This window comes from Lepidochelys kempii, chromosome 3 (genome assembly GCF_965140285.1).
Source record: "Lepidochelys kempii isolate rLepKem1 chromosome 3, rLepKem1.hap1, whole genome shotgun sequence".
Taxonomy (NCBI): domain Eukaryota; kingdom Metazoa; phylum Chordata; order Testudines; family Cheloniidae; genus Lepidochelys; species Lepidochelys kempii.
In genome coordinates, this window is record NC_136382.1 from 130,948,250 (window position 1) to 130,968,783 (window position 20,534).

Consider the following 20,534-nt stretch of genomic DNA (forward strand, 5'->3'; position numbering starts at 1 on the left):
GTTGATCACTGTCAGGGGGTGGGGCTGGCCAACAAGGGAGAGAGACTGTCCCTCTCACTTGCTACTGGGGCTTGCTGAGCAAGAAGTGGGGTATGCCTTTTTATTATGTACGAGGAAGGCTCTGGCCCCAAGGTAGAAATATAGCAGCCTGCATGCCTAGTAACAGGTCTATAAATTAAAAACACACACAACTAAGTATTAGTACTATGTTACTGAAACTTGTTTTTTAAATTAAAGAAAATAGCTTTTGAAAAAAAAACCAAAAAAACACAACAAAACCCACTTTTTTTAATGTTGCTGTTGATGGTTAAGTGATCTCATTCCGAGACAGAAATGTAGCAGCCTGCCTCAGTCAATTCCCCCAGGAGCATAACACATGTAAAAGTTTTAAGGCCCCTACCTTGCCAGAGTGATGTAAAGCCCTATAAATGACAGTAAGGGAATCAGCTAGGAAAATCTATGTGCTTTTTCTCTTTTTTCCTGTGTGAAAGTGGCACAATGGGGTTAGATTACAGTTCAGGATTTGTTTTACTTCCCCTACAAAACAAAAACAACAAAGGGCAAATAAAACATTTACCAAACAGCCAATAAAACATAAGGACAACCAGAACCAGGGCTAGGACAATGATTAGCAAAACTGTAGGACTTTCATGTGTGAAAGTCTGAGCAATCTTTTTTTTGGCTCCTTAGTGTTTTGTAATGCAATTTAAATGAAAATCCAGGATTATAGCTAGAATGCAGGGTATTCGTTACTAAGTGTTTGTAACTTAACTTTCATATGTTTAGGAAATGCTGACTAGTCAGTGAATTTTTTCTGTAGTGTAGTTTAAACAACTTACCAAAACAATTGAAACTGTTGTTGCTACAGGTGTATTATTTTGACAAATAAAATTTTCAGATTTTTTAATTTTTTTTGGCACAGAATCCTCCCAGGAGTAGTTTCTGAAGCATTGTAAAGTATTTTTTCTTAAAGGCATAGGCCAGATTTCAGCTGGCCTATTTACAGCAAGTTAGGATCTCACCTATATTATGTGTTAGACCACTTCAAATCAATTTTACCACACAGGTTGGTTTGTTGTTGATGTCCCCTTTAAACCCCATCAAATAGCGAAGGTGGAAATTTTAAATTAAACCTAAACCGATTTTAAATGAAACAATAGGAAGCCTTTCTAAACAATTTTCAAGAAAGAAAGACACACATTTAGGGTTTTCAACAGTCCTTTAAAACAGTCACAAATATTAAATTTTGTAGATTAAAATAGCTCCTTTATTGTTTTGCTTGTTTCGAAAACATCCAAGAGTGAAGCTTAGTCTGTCCATGGTAATTGTACTGTATAACAGAACAGTCGATTCTGGCCGTACTTAGTTCTTTATCTGTTCATGACTCTTTTAGAAAGTACTGGTTTTGTTTTCCCGTTTCAATTTTTGCAGTTACTCCTTTTCCCTTCTAAGGAAAATCTCTCATCCAGCTCCTTCTGAAAAAACATCCGAAGTAGCGATTGGTGGTAGTACTGAAATTTTTAGCATCCATTTTCCTGTTACAGCTGGATCTATGAAAGCTGTGAGGGTAGCAGCACACTTGTATTTTTGGTGGGAACGTAAGCAAGTTCAGACTGAAGTTTTCTGGTATAACACATTGTAGCCAGACTACAGGAATTTCTCATTTTAAATCATATAACTGTTTCCAGTCAATCATCATGGAAAGTTTTTGTTCATATAAACTATTTGAGGCCGATTTGAGGCTTGCTGCAGGAGGATTATCTTTGAGAATGTACCATGTTGGTTTTTCTTTAGATTTTTAACATAATCCAAGATTTAGAAAATGGACACTGGACTGCTTTTCAAACATTCCATCCCATTCTCTGGAAGAAGTAGACTACACCATTTTCCAAAATGAATCCACTCAAGATGGCCAGCAAAGTGAGCTTTTGGCTTAAATTCACGGTAACTGCAAAAGAAAACAAAACAAAATGCTCAGTATGTCCAATAATTGAAGTTGATGGAAAGTTTGTGTGAAGCTTTATATCAATATGTACATTTAAACAGGTCACACAGAAAAGATTCTTTTAAGATTCCATGCACAGCTGGGAAGAAAATGCCTCCTTAAAAGCTAACATACAATTTTCAACTTCAGTAAAAATGATGAAAATCAAACTAAATATGTTACAATGTTACACAAATCATGAATTCTACTTTCTATGTCTGAGTGACCCACACTGCGTGCCTCAATTTGTAACTGATTTGCATCTACAGAGATAATTATTCTGAGATAAGTTTAAAGTTTTCTACACACATTTTCTGCTTCATTCACTTTTTATGAAAGGTCCAGTGTCAAAATTTTAGGCTAAAAAAAGCCACACCAAACAAGCCACCCCTATTTCAACAATACTTCAGAAATTAAACAGATTGGTTTTTTAAATCACTGAAAATATAAGTAGAACAATGTGTAGTGGTAACTTGTAACAGTATCTCTTACATTTAAGAGATATTATACTAATAAAACAGAAGCAGAAAAGTACCTCTAATCGCTTGAGAGTTTGATGTCAGGACAAATACTTTTATGAGTTTGAGGCACAAAGGCGTATAGTCATGTTCCCAAATAACAGCAGGAATCAGTAGAAGTTTTCCATAGCTAGACAACAACAGGGCTTTCAGAAGAAAGATGAAGTCTGACTTTGTTTTCAGGCTCTCAGGTCTTGCTAGCCAAAGGGCAGTAAAGATGCCAACCAAAAATGCCGTTTGTTCTGAGTGGAAAATGGGAGAAAAAACAGCATGACACACCAAATCAAAACCTTTCTTGATTAATCTTTGTGAAAATGACAAGTGCCAAATACAATTGAGCTTCTGACTATTTAAATAAAATTTTATAATCAGTCATGAACAAAACATCCTCTCATTGCCTCAACACCCACCATACATCTTTATTAGCCTAACCAAGCATGACTCATTCTACCAGTAACCCAAACCAGCCCAATCTCCATCAAAAGGATTCAGTCACTTTTATCTATATGACTGCACACATCACAGGAAAATTAACGTGCAAACTTTCCTCTATTTCTATTTTTCCTTCCTAAATACAGCCTGTCTTTTCAGCTAGTCTTTACCCTGTAAGCCAATGTCATCATTACTTATATTCCCTGAAAGCTTAGCAACAAAGAATCTTTTGGCTCAGGGAAGAACACAAAGGCTCAAGGTGTTACTGAATTACTAGGCCTTCCCTACACTAGTACATTTGGGTTAATTCACCATCAGTGCCGCTCCAGCAATGGTAGCACTGGAGAAAGTGCTAGCGAAGACCGAGCTCAGAGGCACTTTTACCACCCTTTAATAAAAGCCTGCTCGGAGCAAGGTTAGATACAGCAATATGAACATCAATCCTCATCTACAGTAGCACTTTTTGCTGAGGATGTGCACAGGTGATGAATTACAATTTAGTTTTTGGTAGCATAGCTACACCCCTAGATTGAAGGTATTAAACTTCAAAGTTGAGAAAATCCTTATGGTTCTATTAGATGTGTCTGAATTACACAGCAGTACCACAAGGATTTAAATATACTTTAAAAAAAGTTAAATTTTTATTTTCCCTTCTGTTGTTTCAAATACACTTTTAGAAGCTTGGAAACAACATCTCTTCCCTAGCTCCCAGGTTTGTCATTATTCAATTTGGCAAATGTTTTTAAAAATTTATTTAAGGTTCAGAAGTAAAATTTTTTTTTCCTGGTTACTGTTTATTTTCATAATCATCATTGTCAATATCACTCCAACTCTAGGAATAAGCTTTGCAGGGAATCAATATGTAAGGAATTTATGTTTCCAGTTGCTAGTTGCCTCTCCAGCAAAAGAATAAAAATAACATTTGGCCAGTCACAAGAAGTGGTTTTAGTTTTCTTTCCTTTTTCAATGGCATGTAAAATAAACTAGCAATGGAGAATCCATACAACATTTCCTAAAGTTTCTTAACATTTTTAGAATAGGACAAATGAGAAACTTGAACTAAATATAACCTGTTTAATGCACCCTATTAGTAGAAGTAATATATTTGGGACTGATCTGTCAACATGTGGAAAGGCAACTGGCATTAAAATGTTATGGTGGGCAACCTAAAATAAGACATAGCACGTGGCAGAACCTGTTTATTAACTGATATTTGAATCAATTAAATCTTACATAAAATGCAGCATGCTGCTAATATCCTAGAAGTTCAGTCTTTGGAATAAGGCATAGCTGTCCATTACCCCTTATAAACAACACCATGTAAATGGATGCCTATTCAGACTTAATATTCTGAAATACTGTCATCTTCTGGTATGGATATTTAATGCTGATCACACCAGACTGCACTGTAATCAGGTGATTGCCATGTACAGTGGCATTAAAGGAATACAGGAAACAGTATATGAATAAATGAAGTAACTTATGTAGTGCTATTTTTCCCTGAAGGACCACAGAAATGTTTTAGACTGTCTATATATAAATCTATCACAGATCACTCAGCCACCTCTAGGGTAGAATATGGCATGCATTTTGTGCTAGCAAATTCCTCAATGTATTGATCTTTAAGATTTAATATAAAAGATTATTTGAAAGTGATATGAAATAATCATAGTTCTCACCTAAAGAAGCAATTCCAAACATTCTATAAAAATCCCATTCTTTAGCATATCTGATTAAGTCATCAGGGTCTGTGTTTTGGCTTGAATCCTGTAGCTGCAGCCACCTGAGATAAGCTTCACAAAGCAAACAAAATATGCAAAGCTTCCCATGAATCTGATATGAAAGAATGTTGACAGCATCAGTATCAAATATTTTTAATTCAAGGTCATCTCTTAGCATCTCTAGGCACACAGCTGAGGTAGCTTTATTACTTTTGCTCAGGAATAGAAACAAATGACTTTGGTTCAGTTCTACTAGATTAGCACACGTTTTAATAACAATTAGCTGCTTTAACATATTAGCCCGATTGGAGAGGTTGGGCGTGGCAAGTCATATGAGCAGCTCTGGGCAGAAGAAAGCATAAAGTTGTGGTACATGAGTGTGTTTGGATGTGGAGGGGGAAAAGGGGGCTCAATACAAGCATAATTCGGTGTCTCAAACAGAGCTTAAAGTATCACCTGAAAAATGTGACTTAAAAAAAAAAACAAAAACAAAAAAACCCACACAGACCAGGGCATGTGTATCCATATCTAATGTGCCTGGTTTATAAATAAAGTGAGCTTCCACCACTAGCAATAAGAAAACTCAACTAGGGAGGTGACTATCAGCCTAGTTCAGGGGTATTCCATTTTTTGTCAAGTTCCAAATTTCTTGGTCAAAGTATAGTCAAGGTCCAGACCTCCAGCCAGCTCCCTCCCTACCCCCCCCACCCCACCCCACAATTGCCAGCCAGCAAAGTTAGGTGACCGTATTTCCCTAATCTGAAAACAGGATGCATGGGGCTGGTCTGAGCCACCTGGCATTGCTGCTTGCCCCCCCCTCCGTTTCTCCATGCCCCCAATTGAGCCAAGTGGCAGAGATGGAGGAATGGGTATGGGCTGGGATCTGGGCAGCAAAACAGGGTATGAACGTGTACTTTTCAGCTCGGAGCCAGGATGTGGGATGTGAAGCTATTGGACTATGGTCCAGCTAGTGGTGTGAAGCCCCTTTGGAGACTGGGATAGCAGAGGGGCAGGAAGGAGGCTCTGGGTTGTGGGAGGGACCAAGGAGACTTCAGATAGCAGCCCTGGGGGAAGATAGAGGGAGGCTGGGATGTGGCAGAAGAAGGTAACTGGAGGTGGACTGGGGAGGGAAAGAAGCCAGAAAGGGCTCCAGGGACTGGCACCGAAGGATGGGGTGGGGAGGACATGAGACCGGGGAGTGGGCTCTGGGGCAGAGAGCACGAGGCCAGGTGGGGCAGTGGGCTCTGGGGACCACTGGGAGCACAAAGCATAGCTCTCCATGGCTCCAGCCCCACCCCCAGCTCAGCCCACACGCAGAGGTGACGTATAGTTGTGGTTAGTGCAGGGAGGAGGGACGAACAGATGAAAGGTTGGGGGGGGTCACATCCCCCCCGATTTTTCAGGATGCCCAGAAACAAGGAGAACACACCCTCCCACCCCAGCAGTGGCTCTCTGTGTCCCTGCAGCACAGGGAGCAGGAAGCAGCAGGGCGGCTGGCTGAGCTCCTCCTCCTCCCACCTCCATGGGGCTGCTTCACCTTTCCTGCTGCTGGAGTCCCATGCATTGCCTCTGCTTCCACGCCCCACCCCAAACCTTGGTGGATGATCTGCAAAGCAGGCAGCAGCACTGGGACTCCAGTGGCAGGAAAGGCAAAGCAGCCCCGTGGGGAGAAGAGCTCAGTGGGATGCCCTGCTATCTCCCCATGCTGCATGGACTGTTTGCTGAGCAGTATCAGAATTTGAGGTCTGTTTCCCATTCAGAGCCGAAATCAGAGAGATAAGAGTCAGATATTTTCTTAGCGTGGTCAGTTGGTTTACAAGTCCTGCTTCCTTGGGCGGAGATATTCATAGACAAATCCCTCTTAGGCCTGATCTGCACACAAAGCTGTGCCTGCATAACTAAAAGTGTGATAAACTGGTGCAACTTTTGTGTGGATTCTCTTATATCAGTTAAAAACCAGTTGTATAATTTTACAGGTGCAAGCAAAACTGCTACAAGCCAGGTTTAAGTCATAAGAGTTACACCAGTTTAACTAAACCAATTTCAGTTACATTGGTGCAATTTCTGAATGTAGATAAGCCCTTCCAGAAGCCTCAGGTAAGACATCTCTATCCTGTTCCCAGAAGCAGGTATTTTGCCAAAGTCTTATTGCTTAAACTCCATGCTCCTTTTCACCCTTCAGCTCCTGCACTTCTCACCTGGGAAACCACTAATCCACAATTGCTCACCAAGATCACATGGCCTAGAAAGAGTGACTAACTTTCCTGAGTGACCTGGACCCTGAGTGACTAACTTTCCTTTTGTGCAGCTGCTCTGCAGCACAAAGGGCTTCTCTACATGATGCGATAATGTGTACTAAAAAGGGTGTGAATTCTAAAGTGCACACAAAGTGTTGTGCATTAACTGGCCTATGTAAACCCTGCTGGTGTGCATTAAAAGTTTTAGAGGGAACTTTTAGGCGCACCAGCAGGGTTTACACTGGCCAGTTAGCATGCAACACTTTGGTGCACTTTACAATTCACACCCTTCCTGTATGCATTGTTGTACTGTGTAGACCTGCACATAGGATCTTCAGAATTTCAACTGCCAGACACACGAAAGTGCTTTAACCCACACAAAGTGCTTTAAACCTCTCAACAGCTCTCTGGGTCCAGTCATTTTGCATGACAGCTTTAGCTCTTTCTAGGGCATTTCACCCTGGGTACTTATGCATCAGTGATTCTTAACATGCAAGCCATCATCATCTTTCGCCATAATAATTTTTGTAACTTATTTTACTACAGCAGAGGAAGCCTGTAAGAGGGTAATACTAGTCTTTTCTAGTATAGTAATATGTTAGTATTGTACCTTATACTACTGCTGAATTTAAAGAGACATTTCCAGTAGAGATTGTAATTAGCAATTTACAGCAGAAGTGGACCTCTTCCAATGGCTCTGGTCAGAAAACTGACTACTGAAATATGGCCCCTTCTTGTTCAACAGCTCTGCTCCTTGTGTGTATTCCAAATCACGTGTGATCACTCTTCTGACAAAAGTAAGTTTTTAACTCTTGTAAGCAATATCTTTACTACGATAGCTGTGTTTACTAACTCTACCTGGACTGTAGCTCTCCTAGCAGCAGCTACAAAGTTTGGTATTCCACTTGCTTTGTTTATAGCATTAGACCCTTAACTTGGGCAGAGAACAAAATAGTAGTTAAACTTTCTTGGACTTGTGGAGGGGCAGGAGAAAAAAAACCAACCAATATCTTAGGGCAGCTACTAAATCTTGTTTTCACTGTGATTCTTATTTACTTGTCATTAGTCTCATACATCTTGTACAAAGCCAAAGAGGGGAAAAAAATCCAGCAACTTACATTTATCTGTGTATTGAAAAGAATATGCCTGTAAGCCTGTGTTTTGCATAAGATGGCATTAATCAAGATGATAACAGGATCATACTCAATGTACTTGTCCACAGGTTTCTGGCAGGATTTCTGAAATTAACGAAGTTACAAGTTGTAAAAACAAGCAAACTAGCATGAGTTTATTTAAAAATCTGCTGTTCTTACTTGTTTAGCACAGCAACACTATAGTGGCATCCAAGTATTTCTTAAAGTTATGTCAGGATTTCTGTGATAAAGCCCCTATTTTCAATGGATTTTAATTCAGGCAAAAAAGTTACCTCCATTTTTTTATCCTGGCGTTCAAGCTTTCAGTTGGTTTCCCATCCCAACCAAATAAAAGATATCAGCTATTTTTATATGTTCTAAAATAAAGTTTTGATTTATATACATAACAATAAATTACACCTTGGTGCACTACATGGTATTGTGTGCCATCTCAGGCAGAGACAACTAAGTGCTTTCAAACATCTAAGGAATGCACCAGCAGCCTGCTAAGGCTTGTTATTTGAGCATGGCCGATTTATATTTTTAAAAAAACCTAACCTTACATTGCAATAATTTCTGTAACGTAAATAAAGATAGCTTTCTACTCTGAACTAAGACACAATGCTGGGGAAAAGAACCCTTTTCTTTGCTGTGCAGCCCTTTCACAATATAGTAAGCGTTGTGTTATTTGGCCCTGTCCCAGCTGGAAAGCTCTATAAACTAGCATTTATAATCTTCATAGAAAGTCTGGTTTATAGTCTGGTTGGCAGGGGGCCGGCAGGCTCCCTATGGGGCTTCCCGGAAGCGGCAACATGTCCATGCTGCTCCTAGGCAGAGGAACAGCCACGAGGGGTTCAGAGTGGGTGTGTGGGGGAGGAGGGGTGCAGGGCTGAGGGTTGGGGTGTGGAGCACAGGCTCTGAGAGGCTTTTGGGTGCAGCTGGGGGTGCGGGGCAGGGGCACGAGAGGGAATGTGGGTTGCCGAATCCAGGAGGTGCTCACCTCAGGCAGTTCCCCACAAGCAGCGACCAGTCCCTGTGGCCCCTAGGCGGAGGCGTGGCAGGCAACTCTGTGTGCTGCCTCCACCCCTGCCCTGCCTCCACAGCTCCCATTGGCCAGGAACCTCCATTTTTAATCCTGTTATTGCTGGAGAGTTTAAGAATCCAAAAACAGTTAATGAAATGCACCAGAAACCTGTCCCCATCAGTAGTGAAGCCACCATCAGGAGCAACGAATCACAAGACTTCGTGTTAGAGGTATGCCCCCCCCCCCCCCCCCCAGCCAGTATATTTTGGCCAGGTTCTAAGGGAACCGCATTTTGGATCAGAGAAGAGAATGTTATATGGGATTATGTAGTAGGACAGAGTTAGAGGTATTGGATTCAAAAACTGACTCAATTAACCAGCAGTTTGATAGGCTTGAAATTAAAAAGTCAGAGAGATGGAAGAAAGGATACAATTAATTGATGAATGTAACGACCATTTAATAGAGTGTGAAATCTACCATGGAACAGATTACAGTTCTAATTAAATGCAATGTCTCATTTCATTTTTTTTTTCTTTTAAAGACGAATCATGAAAGAGCATTTTGAAAAGGCATTAATTTACACAAGCTTCAGGCTGGTGTAGCACAAGAAACTTATAAAGAACTGTTTGGAGTGGTGTTCACAGAAACTCTGGACAGTCAGAAGCAAAATGAACTCACCTCTGAGCACAAGGGAATAGTGTAGGTGCTTGATGGAGAGACATGCCAGGTGCCCCCAGGTTCGCATTAAAAGCACAAAACTTTAGAACATGGATGCATAAGTGGAACTCTAGGAGAGACTTCTCTATTTGGAGCCAACAAAGAAGAAAAGGATGACAGAGCCAAAGTAAGGGGACACGCAGAAAGACTCTACACTGAAGAAGGTCAACTAAGCAAATGCCTGGGTCAAGGATACAGGCAGCATGGTGTTAGTGAATGATTTGCACGCAGTTTAGAAATACCATCCCATCCCACCCTACCCAGACTGGGGACCCAGAAATCCCAACAGGGATTCCTATGAGGAGGCTGCTGTGAACATGCACCAATAAATAGCAATTTTGATGACAACTGTGGGTTTTCTACTTTGCAGCTTCTGGAAACGATATACACACACAAAACATATGAAACAGCCAATGTAGCATCATGATGAGGAGTTCTAGTCTGTCACCACCAACACATGCTATACATAGAACACAACAGAAAGAGGATTAGCAGGAACAAAAACTTGTCACATCACAAAACCATGGCTGGGTGTTTTGACAAATTAAATAGTCTGCAATAACTGCTGAAGTATGTAAATTAATCACCCTTCCTCAGCCATCTTGCACAGATAAGATGCATTATAAAAAGGGAATTGTTTATTATTAAATTAGACTATTTGAGTCTTAGATTGTATTGAAGTTAAATCCTCTGCCTTTATCCTGCTAGAGGCCCGATTTGCATGAACTCCCTCAGACTAATTGTAGGAAAACACTTCTACTACCACATAAATCTGCTGAATTACGTAAATAAGAATGATAACACAACCTATTTTATTTTCAGTTTTCAGAGTAGCAGCCGTGTTAGTCTGTATCCGCAAAAAGAAAAGGAGGACTTGTGGCACCTTAGAGACTAACAAATGTATCTGAGCATAAGCTTTCGTGAGGTACGGCTCACTTCATCAGATGCATTCAGTGAAGTGAGCTGTAGCTCACGAAAGCTTTTGCTCAGATAAATTCGTTAGTCTCTAAGGTGCCACAAGTCCTCCTTTTCTTTTATTTTCAGTGTTGCTTTTGGATTCCTGACAGCTTCTTTGCCCCAGTTCCACCAAATGAATACTTAGCCCTCATTCCTGCTTTTTCTCTCCTTGCTGCTTTAAAAAATGGCTTTTCAATTAAATTTTAACTGCATAAAAACTAACTGCAGATTGTGTGTGTATTGCTCAATTAATCCAGCTGTTTTATTTTAAAGTGTGAGGGAGAGACTGGTTGAATTACATAAAAGTGCCTTGAATTGCTTATGCGGTGCCACCTAGGATTGTGATTTTTACCCCACTGAAGCCCTCCTTTTAAATGTGGCTAGGAGTTTCCCTACCTTCTCTTTCCTTCCTTCCTTCCAAAGAGGTATGTTTACAAAAACAGAAATTCTCTCTCAATTTTTGGGCATTGTCAAACCTTGACAACTTCCCTTTACTTTCTTTGCAGTATGTCTCCAGGATGGGAAGCAGGATCACCCTTTAACTATGGGCACCCAAGATAAAGGAAATCATATATCCTCTATCTTCACTGGGGCCAATGAGGTATAGAGAAGACTTCTACATATTGGTTATCAATTGCCATTTTTCAGTAGAATTTGGTGCATTTATCTATGGATGGTCACATGGCCAGTAGATCTCATTAGTGGAGACACGACTTCTTTGTCCTTAACTGTGCTCTTACAGTGTGAGCCATGATGCTTGATGGAAGGAAGACTATTTCTTGAATTTACTTTGTGACTAAATTATGACAGTTGTGAGGACTACCTCTCCGAACAACAATACAATAGTGGGTCTCATCTAAGAAGGCTCCCAACTTCAAAAGCTCCTTTGATTAGAGCTAATTATTATAAAACCTGCTTTAATAGATAGAAAGTATAATGACACCTGCCATAGGGATTCAAGTCAATTCTTTTAGGACCAGAATGAAATTCCAAGGTTGTGCTGTATAGCCTTTTGGGGCTAGAAATAGGGTAGTTGCCTTAAGGAAGCATGTCCGGGTTTGATAAAACTTCCTGTTTTTGAACATGCTGAGACCTTACAACACAGACACTTGATCTTTTGCTTGGACAATCTCATACACCAACATTAAACCCTTGCTGGAGGAATTCAAAGCTATGTTGCATTTGGTTAATGTGGTAATTAAACCATTGACTTTGCTTCGGTCTGTAGAACAAGTTCTATTTGTTGACTACTTTCCAGGCTCTGTAAATGTGATATTTACCTCATCCAAGTATCCATTTTGAACCTATTTGGTGTGGGATGGAGGATAAGTTTTGGCAACAGCTGACCTTCTCTGTGAGGTAGACACATTGGCTGGTCCAACTCTATGTTAATCAGGCAACAGAGAAATAGACTCTTCTAGCATAAACAGAATCACTGCGGCTTTCTCCATGCCATCTTTTGCATGATTCTCGGGATCAGTGAAAAAGGCATATTGCAGAGACCTTGCCCTGCTTTGCAGAGATTATCTAACACCTTGTATCCTGGGTCCTGATGCACAGAGAGGCCACCGGGCACTTGAATGAACTTTTTGCATCTGGATACAGCAATCATCAATCCATCAAACTGATTTACAATGAATAAGGATACTTCTGGGTGCAGGTTTCAACTTCTGCAATGTAAGATCAGGCAAATCCACAGTCTGACCATCTTTAGGAAACACTAAAACCAAGGGAGGGAAGGGAAATGTCAATCTATCATTGCAATGTGCATTTTTAAGACCTGCAGAAATCTCAGTTATAATGCCTTGTCTTTGCTCTGAGAGATCTACTGAACTGTGCACATTTCTAATGAGTCTGGAGAGATTCTGAGCATGCTTGCAGCTGTTTGATCATTAATTGATTGCTCTAGTAGGAGAAGAAGAGGATGGGAATGTCAACTTTCTCCATCATAATCAATAATTTATCTCTGCCTAGCGTTCAGCCTCTTCTAGGTCAAGAAAGACACTCTCTCTCTGTTCTATCTCAGCTTATGTTAACCACTACTTTTTAAAACCCAGAACTAATCGAAGACCTTCACAAAGCAGGTGTTTACTGTATATGCTGTTTACTATTAATATCAGAAATTGCCAAGCATAAAACTGAAGTGACAGAACACTTAAAGTTATTGTACATTTTGTCCAAATTCCCTGCTCAACTATTTTGTGTTGTGTGCCCATCATTTGGAGTTTAGTTACAAATTTAGGGGTTGGCAGGTGGCAAGTTACATTGCTTTATTTCTCCTCAAGTTGCCAAGAGCCCAAATATCATGCAAAAATATATGAGCTATATACCCAGTAATAACAATGAAATTCTAACAAGGGTAATTTTTTAGCATAAACATTTTTCTACAGAATGTGCCACCAGCAATTTTTTCTGATTTGCAAGGAATAGACAAGTTCAGGGGCTGTACTGGGACATAACATAAACATGGATGAAAAACAAGGGGTAATTGAGGCACACTTCCAGGTACTTCCATTTCAAAACCAAAAATCAAAATCAAAGTCTTTCATACAATTCTGTAAGTGACCCTATTTTTTCACCCACTACTAGAAATACCCATAAACAAACCATTGGCAACAAGAACACAGGTAAGTACTACCAAAAACTGAAAGCTATAAATAAGGAAAGGTCTAAAACAGTCCTTAAAACAGAAAGGATATTTCAACTTTAACTATGAAGTCAGTAAGAACATTTGGGAACATCTGAGTAAGCCTTTTAATGCCAATGAAATGCACTGGACAAAGTGAGGAGTTTTGGAGGCCAATTGCCAAGAAAAAAGGTTAAATATTCATAATAGTAAAAAAAGAAATACTCCTCAAATAGGTACTGCTTGGTATGTACGGCCTCTAATGCAGACATTAAAGACTGGGATATGAAGTAGTAATTATAACAGTTCTCAAATGCACATAAAAGTGACCACCATTCTAACCTTGGTACTGAGGCAGGCTGCCTCCCAATCTCATTCAAGGCACTACTGAGTAACCTTCAGGTCTAGGTTTTGAAACACATGAAACCCAGACGTGAGGAATGGGCCCACTTCGCAAGATAGTCCTGACTTTAGTATGAGACTGTGAGGTCTGGTGGCATGAGAATACCCTGAACTAGGCACAGCCAGCCAGCACTTAGGACCCAATCTATTAGAATCTGCTCTTCGAAAACACCTGTTACTAAAACTGACTGGCCACCAAGCTGAGGGGAAGAGGAAAGATCCACTCCAAACACAGGGCCTGCCTATTGGGGGCTGGAGGGGATTGCAGGAGGACGAGGAGGAACTAGACAGAAAACAAAACACAATTTAGACTGAGGGGATTTGGTGGGTTTGCGGGAATGAGAGATTAAAGAGATGCGGGACCAAGAATAACCACACTGCACGACCTCCTGGAGCAACCTGTATTTAGTAAGGGGGCAGGGGGAGGAGAGGAGGACAAGGGACAGAGCGCCGGTGCCGGGTTACTCAGCCGGGGGGATCCCGGCCACAGCGCCGCTCCCACAGGGGCTGCCCCGGGGGAGCTGGAAGGCTGCCCGTGCTGCGGACGCGGCGAGGGGGTGCGTGTTTGTACGTACAATGCAGAAAGCAAAGGGGCCGGTCGCTAAAATACCCGTCCCGGAGAGCGCTCAGGGGGCCGGACGCCTAGCCCCCGAACCGAGACAGGGCCCGAGCCCGGGCGACCCCCACTCCAGCCCTCCCCACCCCACGGACCGCCCCCCGGCCCGGCCCGGCCCGGCCCGGCCCGGCCCACTCACGCAGATGGCGATGCGCAGCACCCCGCGCTGATAGTCCCTGTAGAGCTCAGGAGCCTCCTGGCTGCACTCGACGCACTTGTAGCCGCCGCCGCCGGGCTCCCCCATCGCTGGCGAGGGGCCGTTGCAGGAGGAACCGTCCGCTTCCAATTGCCTCGCTTCCCAGGTCAGGCTGATGGGGAGGAAAGGCGCCGCGCAGGGCGTCATGGGAGCTGTAGTTTTCAGACTGTGCTCGCTCAAGGGGCGCAACGGCCGGAAACTACAAGTCCCATAAGGGAGCGAGGCCGCAGTTTCCCCTCCCCCCCCACCTGTCGCTGCGGGGGGCGCGGCAGCAAGGCACCACCTTGGACATGCAAGTGCGGGGGGCGCACGCGCGCTGAGACGATGGCATCTGCCAGCGGGACCTGCTGCCGCTGTTGCTGGGGCACCGTTGCGCTGGGGCTGCTCGTGCTGCTGGGGGCGGCGCGGGCGGCGCTGGACCTGAGCGAGCAGTACCCGGCCCTGTCGTTGCTCAAGCAGGAGCGGCACCGGCAGCAGCGGCAGGGCCAGGCTGGGGGCTGCCCCCAGGCGCCGGACTGGGACGAACAATACTCGGCCGAGTGCGGTAAGTCGGGTCCGGCAGCGCCACGTCCTGCCCCGCTGCCTGCTGGGGGAGCCGCCGGGCAAGGACCCGCGGAGGGGGCGCCCCAGGCAGGCGGCAAGGAGTTCACAGACTCTCAGGGTTGGAAGGGACTTCAGGAGGTCATCTCGTCCAACCCCCTGCTCCAAGCAGGACCGATCCCCAGTTAACTCATCCAAGACATTTTTGCCCCAGATCCTGAAATGGCCTCCTCAAGGATTGAACTCACAACCCTGGGTTTAGCAGGCCAATGCTCAAACCACTGAGCTATCCCTCCTGGGAGGGGTTCCCCCTTGTCCCAGGACCCCTCTGTGTGAGGGTGACGTGTCACCTGGAGTGAGTGCGCGTGGGAGGCGCGTGGCGTGTTGTTGGCCGTGGCGGGGGGAGGCGCGCGGCATGTGCTCAAGTGTGAGTGCACGCGCAGCGTGTCCTTCCTTGTCCACGCCTCTTGTGAGGCGGTGGCTGTCAGTCATTCTTTGCTGCTCTCTGCCCCCGGGGTCCTTTCTTCCAGCCCTGGAAGGGGCTTACTTACCCCTGTAGTCACCTAGCTTAGCCCCCGGGGTCCTTTCTTCCAGCCCTGGAAGGGGCTTACTTACCCCTGTAGTCACCTAGCTTAGCCCCCGGGGTCCTTTCTTCCAGCCCTGGAAGGGGCTTACTTACCCCTGTAGTCACCTAGCTTACGAGTGGTGGGTTTGCCCTGTTTTGCTTGGCCAGCGCTGGCCTCCCTGCCATACCCCTATGTCCACCGTGCCATGAGCCTGGCAAGCGTATGAGGTGAACGGTAAATACTTGTGTTAGGTACCTGTCACCTGAAGGCAGTGGGATGATGTGGACTTCTCCTCTTCTTTGACTGTATGTTGCACAAGGAAGGGTTGTGAGTAATAAAGGCATTTCTAGTGAAATTCACTTCTTTTCTGTGCTTTGTGGGGCTGGGATGACCCTGGAGGTGACTGAAAGTAAAACAGGAAAAACAAAGCACAGGTTCTTCTCTTGTCATAGGGACACTGATCAATTTTAGAACTTTGGCTCAGATCCTCTCAGCTGCTTTGTTTGGGCATAACTCCATGAGCATGAAGAAATTTGTAGGCTCTGGCCCTTTAATTTTAAGAAATGCTGTTGATACAGCCCTGTTTTCTTGGATAACTGAGCTTCAGATAATCAAGATTTAAATGTGCAACGTAACTTATTGTTACAGCATCTTTTGTATAAACTGTATTCCCAGCGAACACTTTAGAGTTGTATCGTACATTAAAAATAATCAATGATGATACCAAATCATGACTTTGTCTGTTGCAATAAGCTTACACGAAGAAAAAAGTTTTCAGTTTTCAGAAGGCCGACAGAAAGTGCGAGTCCTCTTGCCTGATGTTGTTGGTTCTAATCCAAAATGAATGAAAAGAGAGCTGGCAGGTTTGCAGTGTGCAAATACAGAGCCTGTGCAAGCCTGAATTGTGTATTTGGTGGTATGGAGACTTGCCAGCTCCTTATTCTTTAGTGTGTTGAATAGGATTCAGTTTAAAAAAAAAAGTTGTCTTGCTGGTAAAGTTAATAATTGTTTCACTGGTTCTGTTTGTTTTGTTTGTTAATAAAGAATCTGCTTAATTTAGACCCTAATTTTGCAAAGGTTTAAGCATGTGCATAACATTACTCACATGAGAAGCCATCAGTGGGACTAAAGTTCTGCATACACTTAAGTTTTTGTAGGACATTCAATATAATATTTGATCATAAGCGTCTATTTGTTCATCCTTTCTGACTTAGATATAATGCATCACTTACAGGCAATACATGTAAACAAAACCAAATGAATATAGCAATATGAAAAATAGAAAAAACAAAATCCAATGTAATAGAGAAACTGCCAGATTTATTTATGTAACTGTAGCTTGTGACTTCCATAGTTTCCAGTGTTGTTGTTCTGTGATGTGTGTACTGGTATATCCTGTTAAGGTTGTTTAGAGAAGTTTAAAACAAGTTTAGCAAAGACTTGTGAAATAAATATTTTTGTCCGTATGTGTAAATATATAAATTTGGATATGCTCTTAAGACTGCTGCCCTTTAAATTGTTTATGTAAAGCATCCACCTTATAGCAAATGGAAACGATTAGATGTTTGTATTACTGTAGCATCTAGGACCCTTAGTCAGGGACCACATCCCCATTTTGCTAGGTGCTGTAAAAACACAGTACAAAATTGGTCCCTGCTTCGAAGAGTATAAAACACAAAATTCTTAGCACTGTTTGTTTGTTCTATTTCAGAGTAACAGCCGTGTTAGTCTGTATTCGCAAAAAGAAAAGGAGGACTTGTGGCACCTTAGAGACTAACCAATTTATTAGAGCATAAGCTTTCGTGAGCTACAGCTCACTTCCTCAGATGCATATCGTGGAAACTGCAGCAGGTTTTATATATACACAGAGAATATGAAACAATACCTATTCCCACCCCACTGTCCTGCTTCTGGTTTAACTTGGATTTTAACTTGAAGAGTGGTCAGTTTGGATGAGCTATTACCAGCAGGAGAGTGAGTTTGTGTGTGTATGGGGGTGGGGGAGATGTGAGAACCTGGATTTATGCAGGAAATAGCCCAGCTTGATTGTCATGCACATTGTGTAAAGAGTTGTCACTTTGGATGGGCTATCACCAGCAGGAAAGTGAATTTGTGTGGGGGGGTGGAGGGTGAGAAAACCTGGATTTGTGCTGGAAATCACTTTAGATAAGCTATTACCAGCAGGACAGTGGGGTGGGAATAGGTATTGTTTCATATTCTCTGTGTATATATAAAGCCTGCTGCAGTTTCCACGATATGCATCTGAGGAAGTGAGCTGTAGCTCACGAAAGCTTATGCTCTAATAAATTGGTTAGTCTCTAAGGTGCCACAAGTCCTCCTTTTCTTTTTGTTTGTTCTATGTAGCCTGCAGGCGAGACAGGTCGGTACTTTTGTATGTTTACAGGTTGGATCCTAATAAATATAAGGTCGCTTATCAGTGGCTTGCTGTTTCTTATGTTTATAATGAAATAGGTACTTATATGACAGGCTGAGTTAGAATTCTCCAATGGAGAGATGTTTGGAAGACAAAAATTTCGATGTACTGATTGGGATACAGCTTGTATGAAAGATGCTGTGCAAAATAAAACATGTAAAATGGTAGTTCATGATTAGTTGAACTAATAATATCAGGTACATTAACATTAAGTTGAAAGTTTTTCTTCCTTATGACTGCATTCATCATACAGCAACTCCTTATTGATTTAACTATGAAACAATATCCATGCTAGTTTTAAAACCAGTGGCACATCAATCCATTCTCAGCTGTTTAGAAATCTGTCAGTTGTGGTTAAATGAATCAATAATTGAAAAAACTGCCCTTTTGGCTGAGAGGATCTGGTTGTCTCAAACTTTCCTACTGCTGTCATGCTCTCAGTCAGTTCCTGTCTATATTGTAGATCCAGGATGGCTTCTCCTCTGGTTGGATTCTCTACTTTATGGTTCGTAAAGTTGTCTTCTTAGTAACCAAGGAAACAATTTGATGCAAGTTTGACTGTATTTATTAACCTATAGATGTATGGGTAGTGAAATTCCTCTGTGAGTACAGGTTTCAGAGGAACAGCCGTGTTAGTCTGTATTCGCAAAAAGAAAAGGAGTACTTGTGGCACCTTAGATCTTCTGTCCTTTCCACAGTATGCATCTGATGAAGTGAGCTGTAGCTCACGAAAGCTCATGCTCAAATAAATTGGTTAGTCTCTAAGGTGCCACAAGTACTCCTTTTCTTTCTGTGAGTACAGTAATGTTAGAGTTTTGAGAATCTTGTAAATTGGTCCAGGATTTTTTTTTAAATGTCCTCTCTATCCTGTGGTTTGTAACAGATAGTCCATTCTATTTTTTCCCCTTGTATCCTAGGGGTTCTCAAACTGGGGGTCACAAAGTTATTACATGGTGTGGTCACGAGCTTTCAGCCTCCACCCCAAACCCCGCTTTGCATCCAGCATTTATAATGGTGTTAAATATATAAAAAAGTATTTTTAATTTATAAAGGGGGTCTCACTCAGAGGCTTGCTATGTGAAAGGGGTCACCAGTACAAAGGTTTGAGAACTACTGTTGTATCCTTACACAAATAACTTAATCACTAAATGACAAGTAGTTGAATTGTAGCTCGCTGGCATAATAAATACTTCTGATGTAATGGCACGGCACCCCACCCCTCCACCTTGATTCTTTATGCAGATTGGGCATGTTGCAGGAATTACCAGATGAAACCTTATAGCATGCATTAGGGAGAAGGTCACACTAGGTGATCGCTGTAGTCCCTTCTGGTCTTAAAATCTGTGAATCTTGGACTCCTCAAACAGTATAATTCCTGGTTTCAGAGTAACAGCCATGTTAGTCTGTATTCGCAAAAAGAAAAGGAGTACTTGTGGCACCTTAGAGACTAACCAATTTATTTGAGCATAAGCTTTCGTGAGCTACAGCTCATTTCATCGGATGCATACTGTGGAAAGGACAGAAGATCTTTTTATACACACAAAGCATGAAAAAATGGGTGTTTACCAGTACAAAAGGTTTTCTCTCCCCCCACCCCACTCTCCTGCTGGTAATAGCTTATCTAAAGTGATCACTCTCCTTACAATGTGTATGATAATCAAGGTGGGCCATTTCCAGTACAAATCCAGGGTTTAACAAGAACTTCTGAGGGGGGGGAGTGGTTAGGAAAAAACAAGGGGAAATAGGTTACCTTGCATAATGACTTAGCCACTCCCAGTCTCTATTCAAGCCTAAGTTAATTGTATCCAATTTGCAAATGAATTCCAATTCAACAGTCTCTCGCTGGAGTCTGGTTTTGAAGTTTTTTTGTTGCAATATTGCAACTTTCATGTCTAATCGCGTGACCAGAGAGATTGAAGTGTTCTCCGACTGGTTTATGAATGTTATAATTCTTGACATCTGATTTGTGTCCATTTATTCTTTTACGTAGAGACTGTCCAGTTTGACCACTGTACATGGCAGAGGGGCATTGCTGGCACATAATGACATGTATCACATTGGTGGATGTGCAGGTGAACGAGCCTCTGATAGTGTGGCTGATGTTATTAGGCCCTTTGATGGTGTCCCCTGAATAGATATGTGGGCACAGTTGGCAACAGGCTTTGTTGCAAGAATAGGTTCCTGGGTTAGTGGTTCTGTTGTGGTTAGTGGTTCTGCTATTACCAGCAGGAGAGTGGGGTGGGCGGAGAGAAGTGGTAAACACCCATTTTTTGTAGTGGTAAACACCCATTTTTTCATGCTTTGTGTGTATAAAAAGATCTTTTATACTTTCCACAGTATGCATCCAATGAAGTGAGCTGTAGCTCACGAAAGCTTATGCTCAAATAAATTGGTTAGTCTCTAAGGTGCCACAAGTATTCCTTTTCTTTTT

General features: G+C 42.4%; 2 protein-coding genes across 10 annotated transcripts in view; one reads left to right on the plus strand and one right to left on the minus strand.

Annotated features, from left to right (window-relative positions):
• Positions 1 to 1,200: 1,200 nt before the first annotated feature.
• On the minus strand, positions 1,201 to 14,739 carry ARV1 (ARV1 fatty acid homeostasis modulator). Its single transcript, XM_073338020.1, has 5 exons — positions 14,507 to 14,739; positions 8,011 to 8,130; positions 4,614 to 4,767; positions 2,520 to 2,744; positions 1,201 to 1,948 (listed from the first exon to the last, which is right to left on the minus strand). Exons 1-5 carry the CDS (start codon positions 14,708 to 14,710, stop codon positions 1,842 to 1,844), a joined length of 810 nt encoding a protein of 269 aa, XP_073194121.1. The 5' UTR covers positions 14,711 to 14,739; the 3' UTR covers positions 1,201 to 1,841.
• A 77-nt stretch (positions 14,740 to 14,816) lies between these two features.
• Positions 14,817 to 20,534, plus strand: part of TTC13 (tetratricopeptide repeat domain 13) — a 98,114-nt gene continuing 92,396 nt past the window's right edge. For all 9 annotated transcript variants that reach the window (XR_012158142.2, XM_073338030.2, XM_073338027.2 and 6 more), the window contains exon 1: positions 14,817 to 15,107. Coding sequence is in view for 8 of the 9 variants with exons in the window: in XM_073338030.2 (XP_073194131.2) it covers positions 14,888 to 15,107 (220 nt within the window). In the remaining variant the exon portion in view is untranslated. The remainder of the gene's footprint in view (positions 15,108 to 20,534) is intronic.

Excerpts from the sequence above, each read along its gene's own strand:
- ARV1 (XM_073338020.1), bottom strand. The coding sequence starts at position 14,710 with ATGACGCCCTGCGCGGCGCCTTTCCTCCCCATCAGCCTGACCTGGGAA. Across the intron at positions 8,131-14,506 it reads TGCTGCGCATCGCCATCTGC|AAATCCTGCCAGAAACCTGT; the intron begins GTGAGTGGGCCG and ends CGTTAATTTCAG. Across the intron at positions 2,745-4,613 it reads GTTTGGAATTGCTTCTTTAG|AACAAACGGCATTTTTGGTT; the intron begins GTGAGAACTATG and ends TTTTCCACTCAG.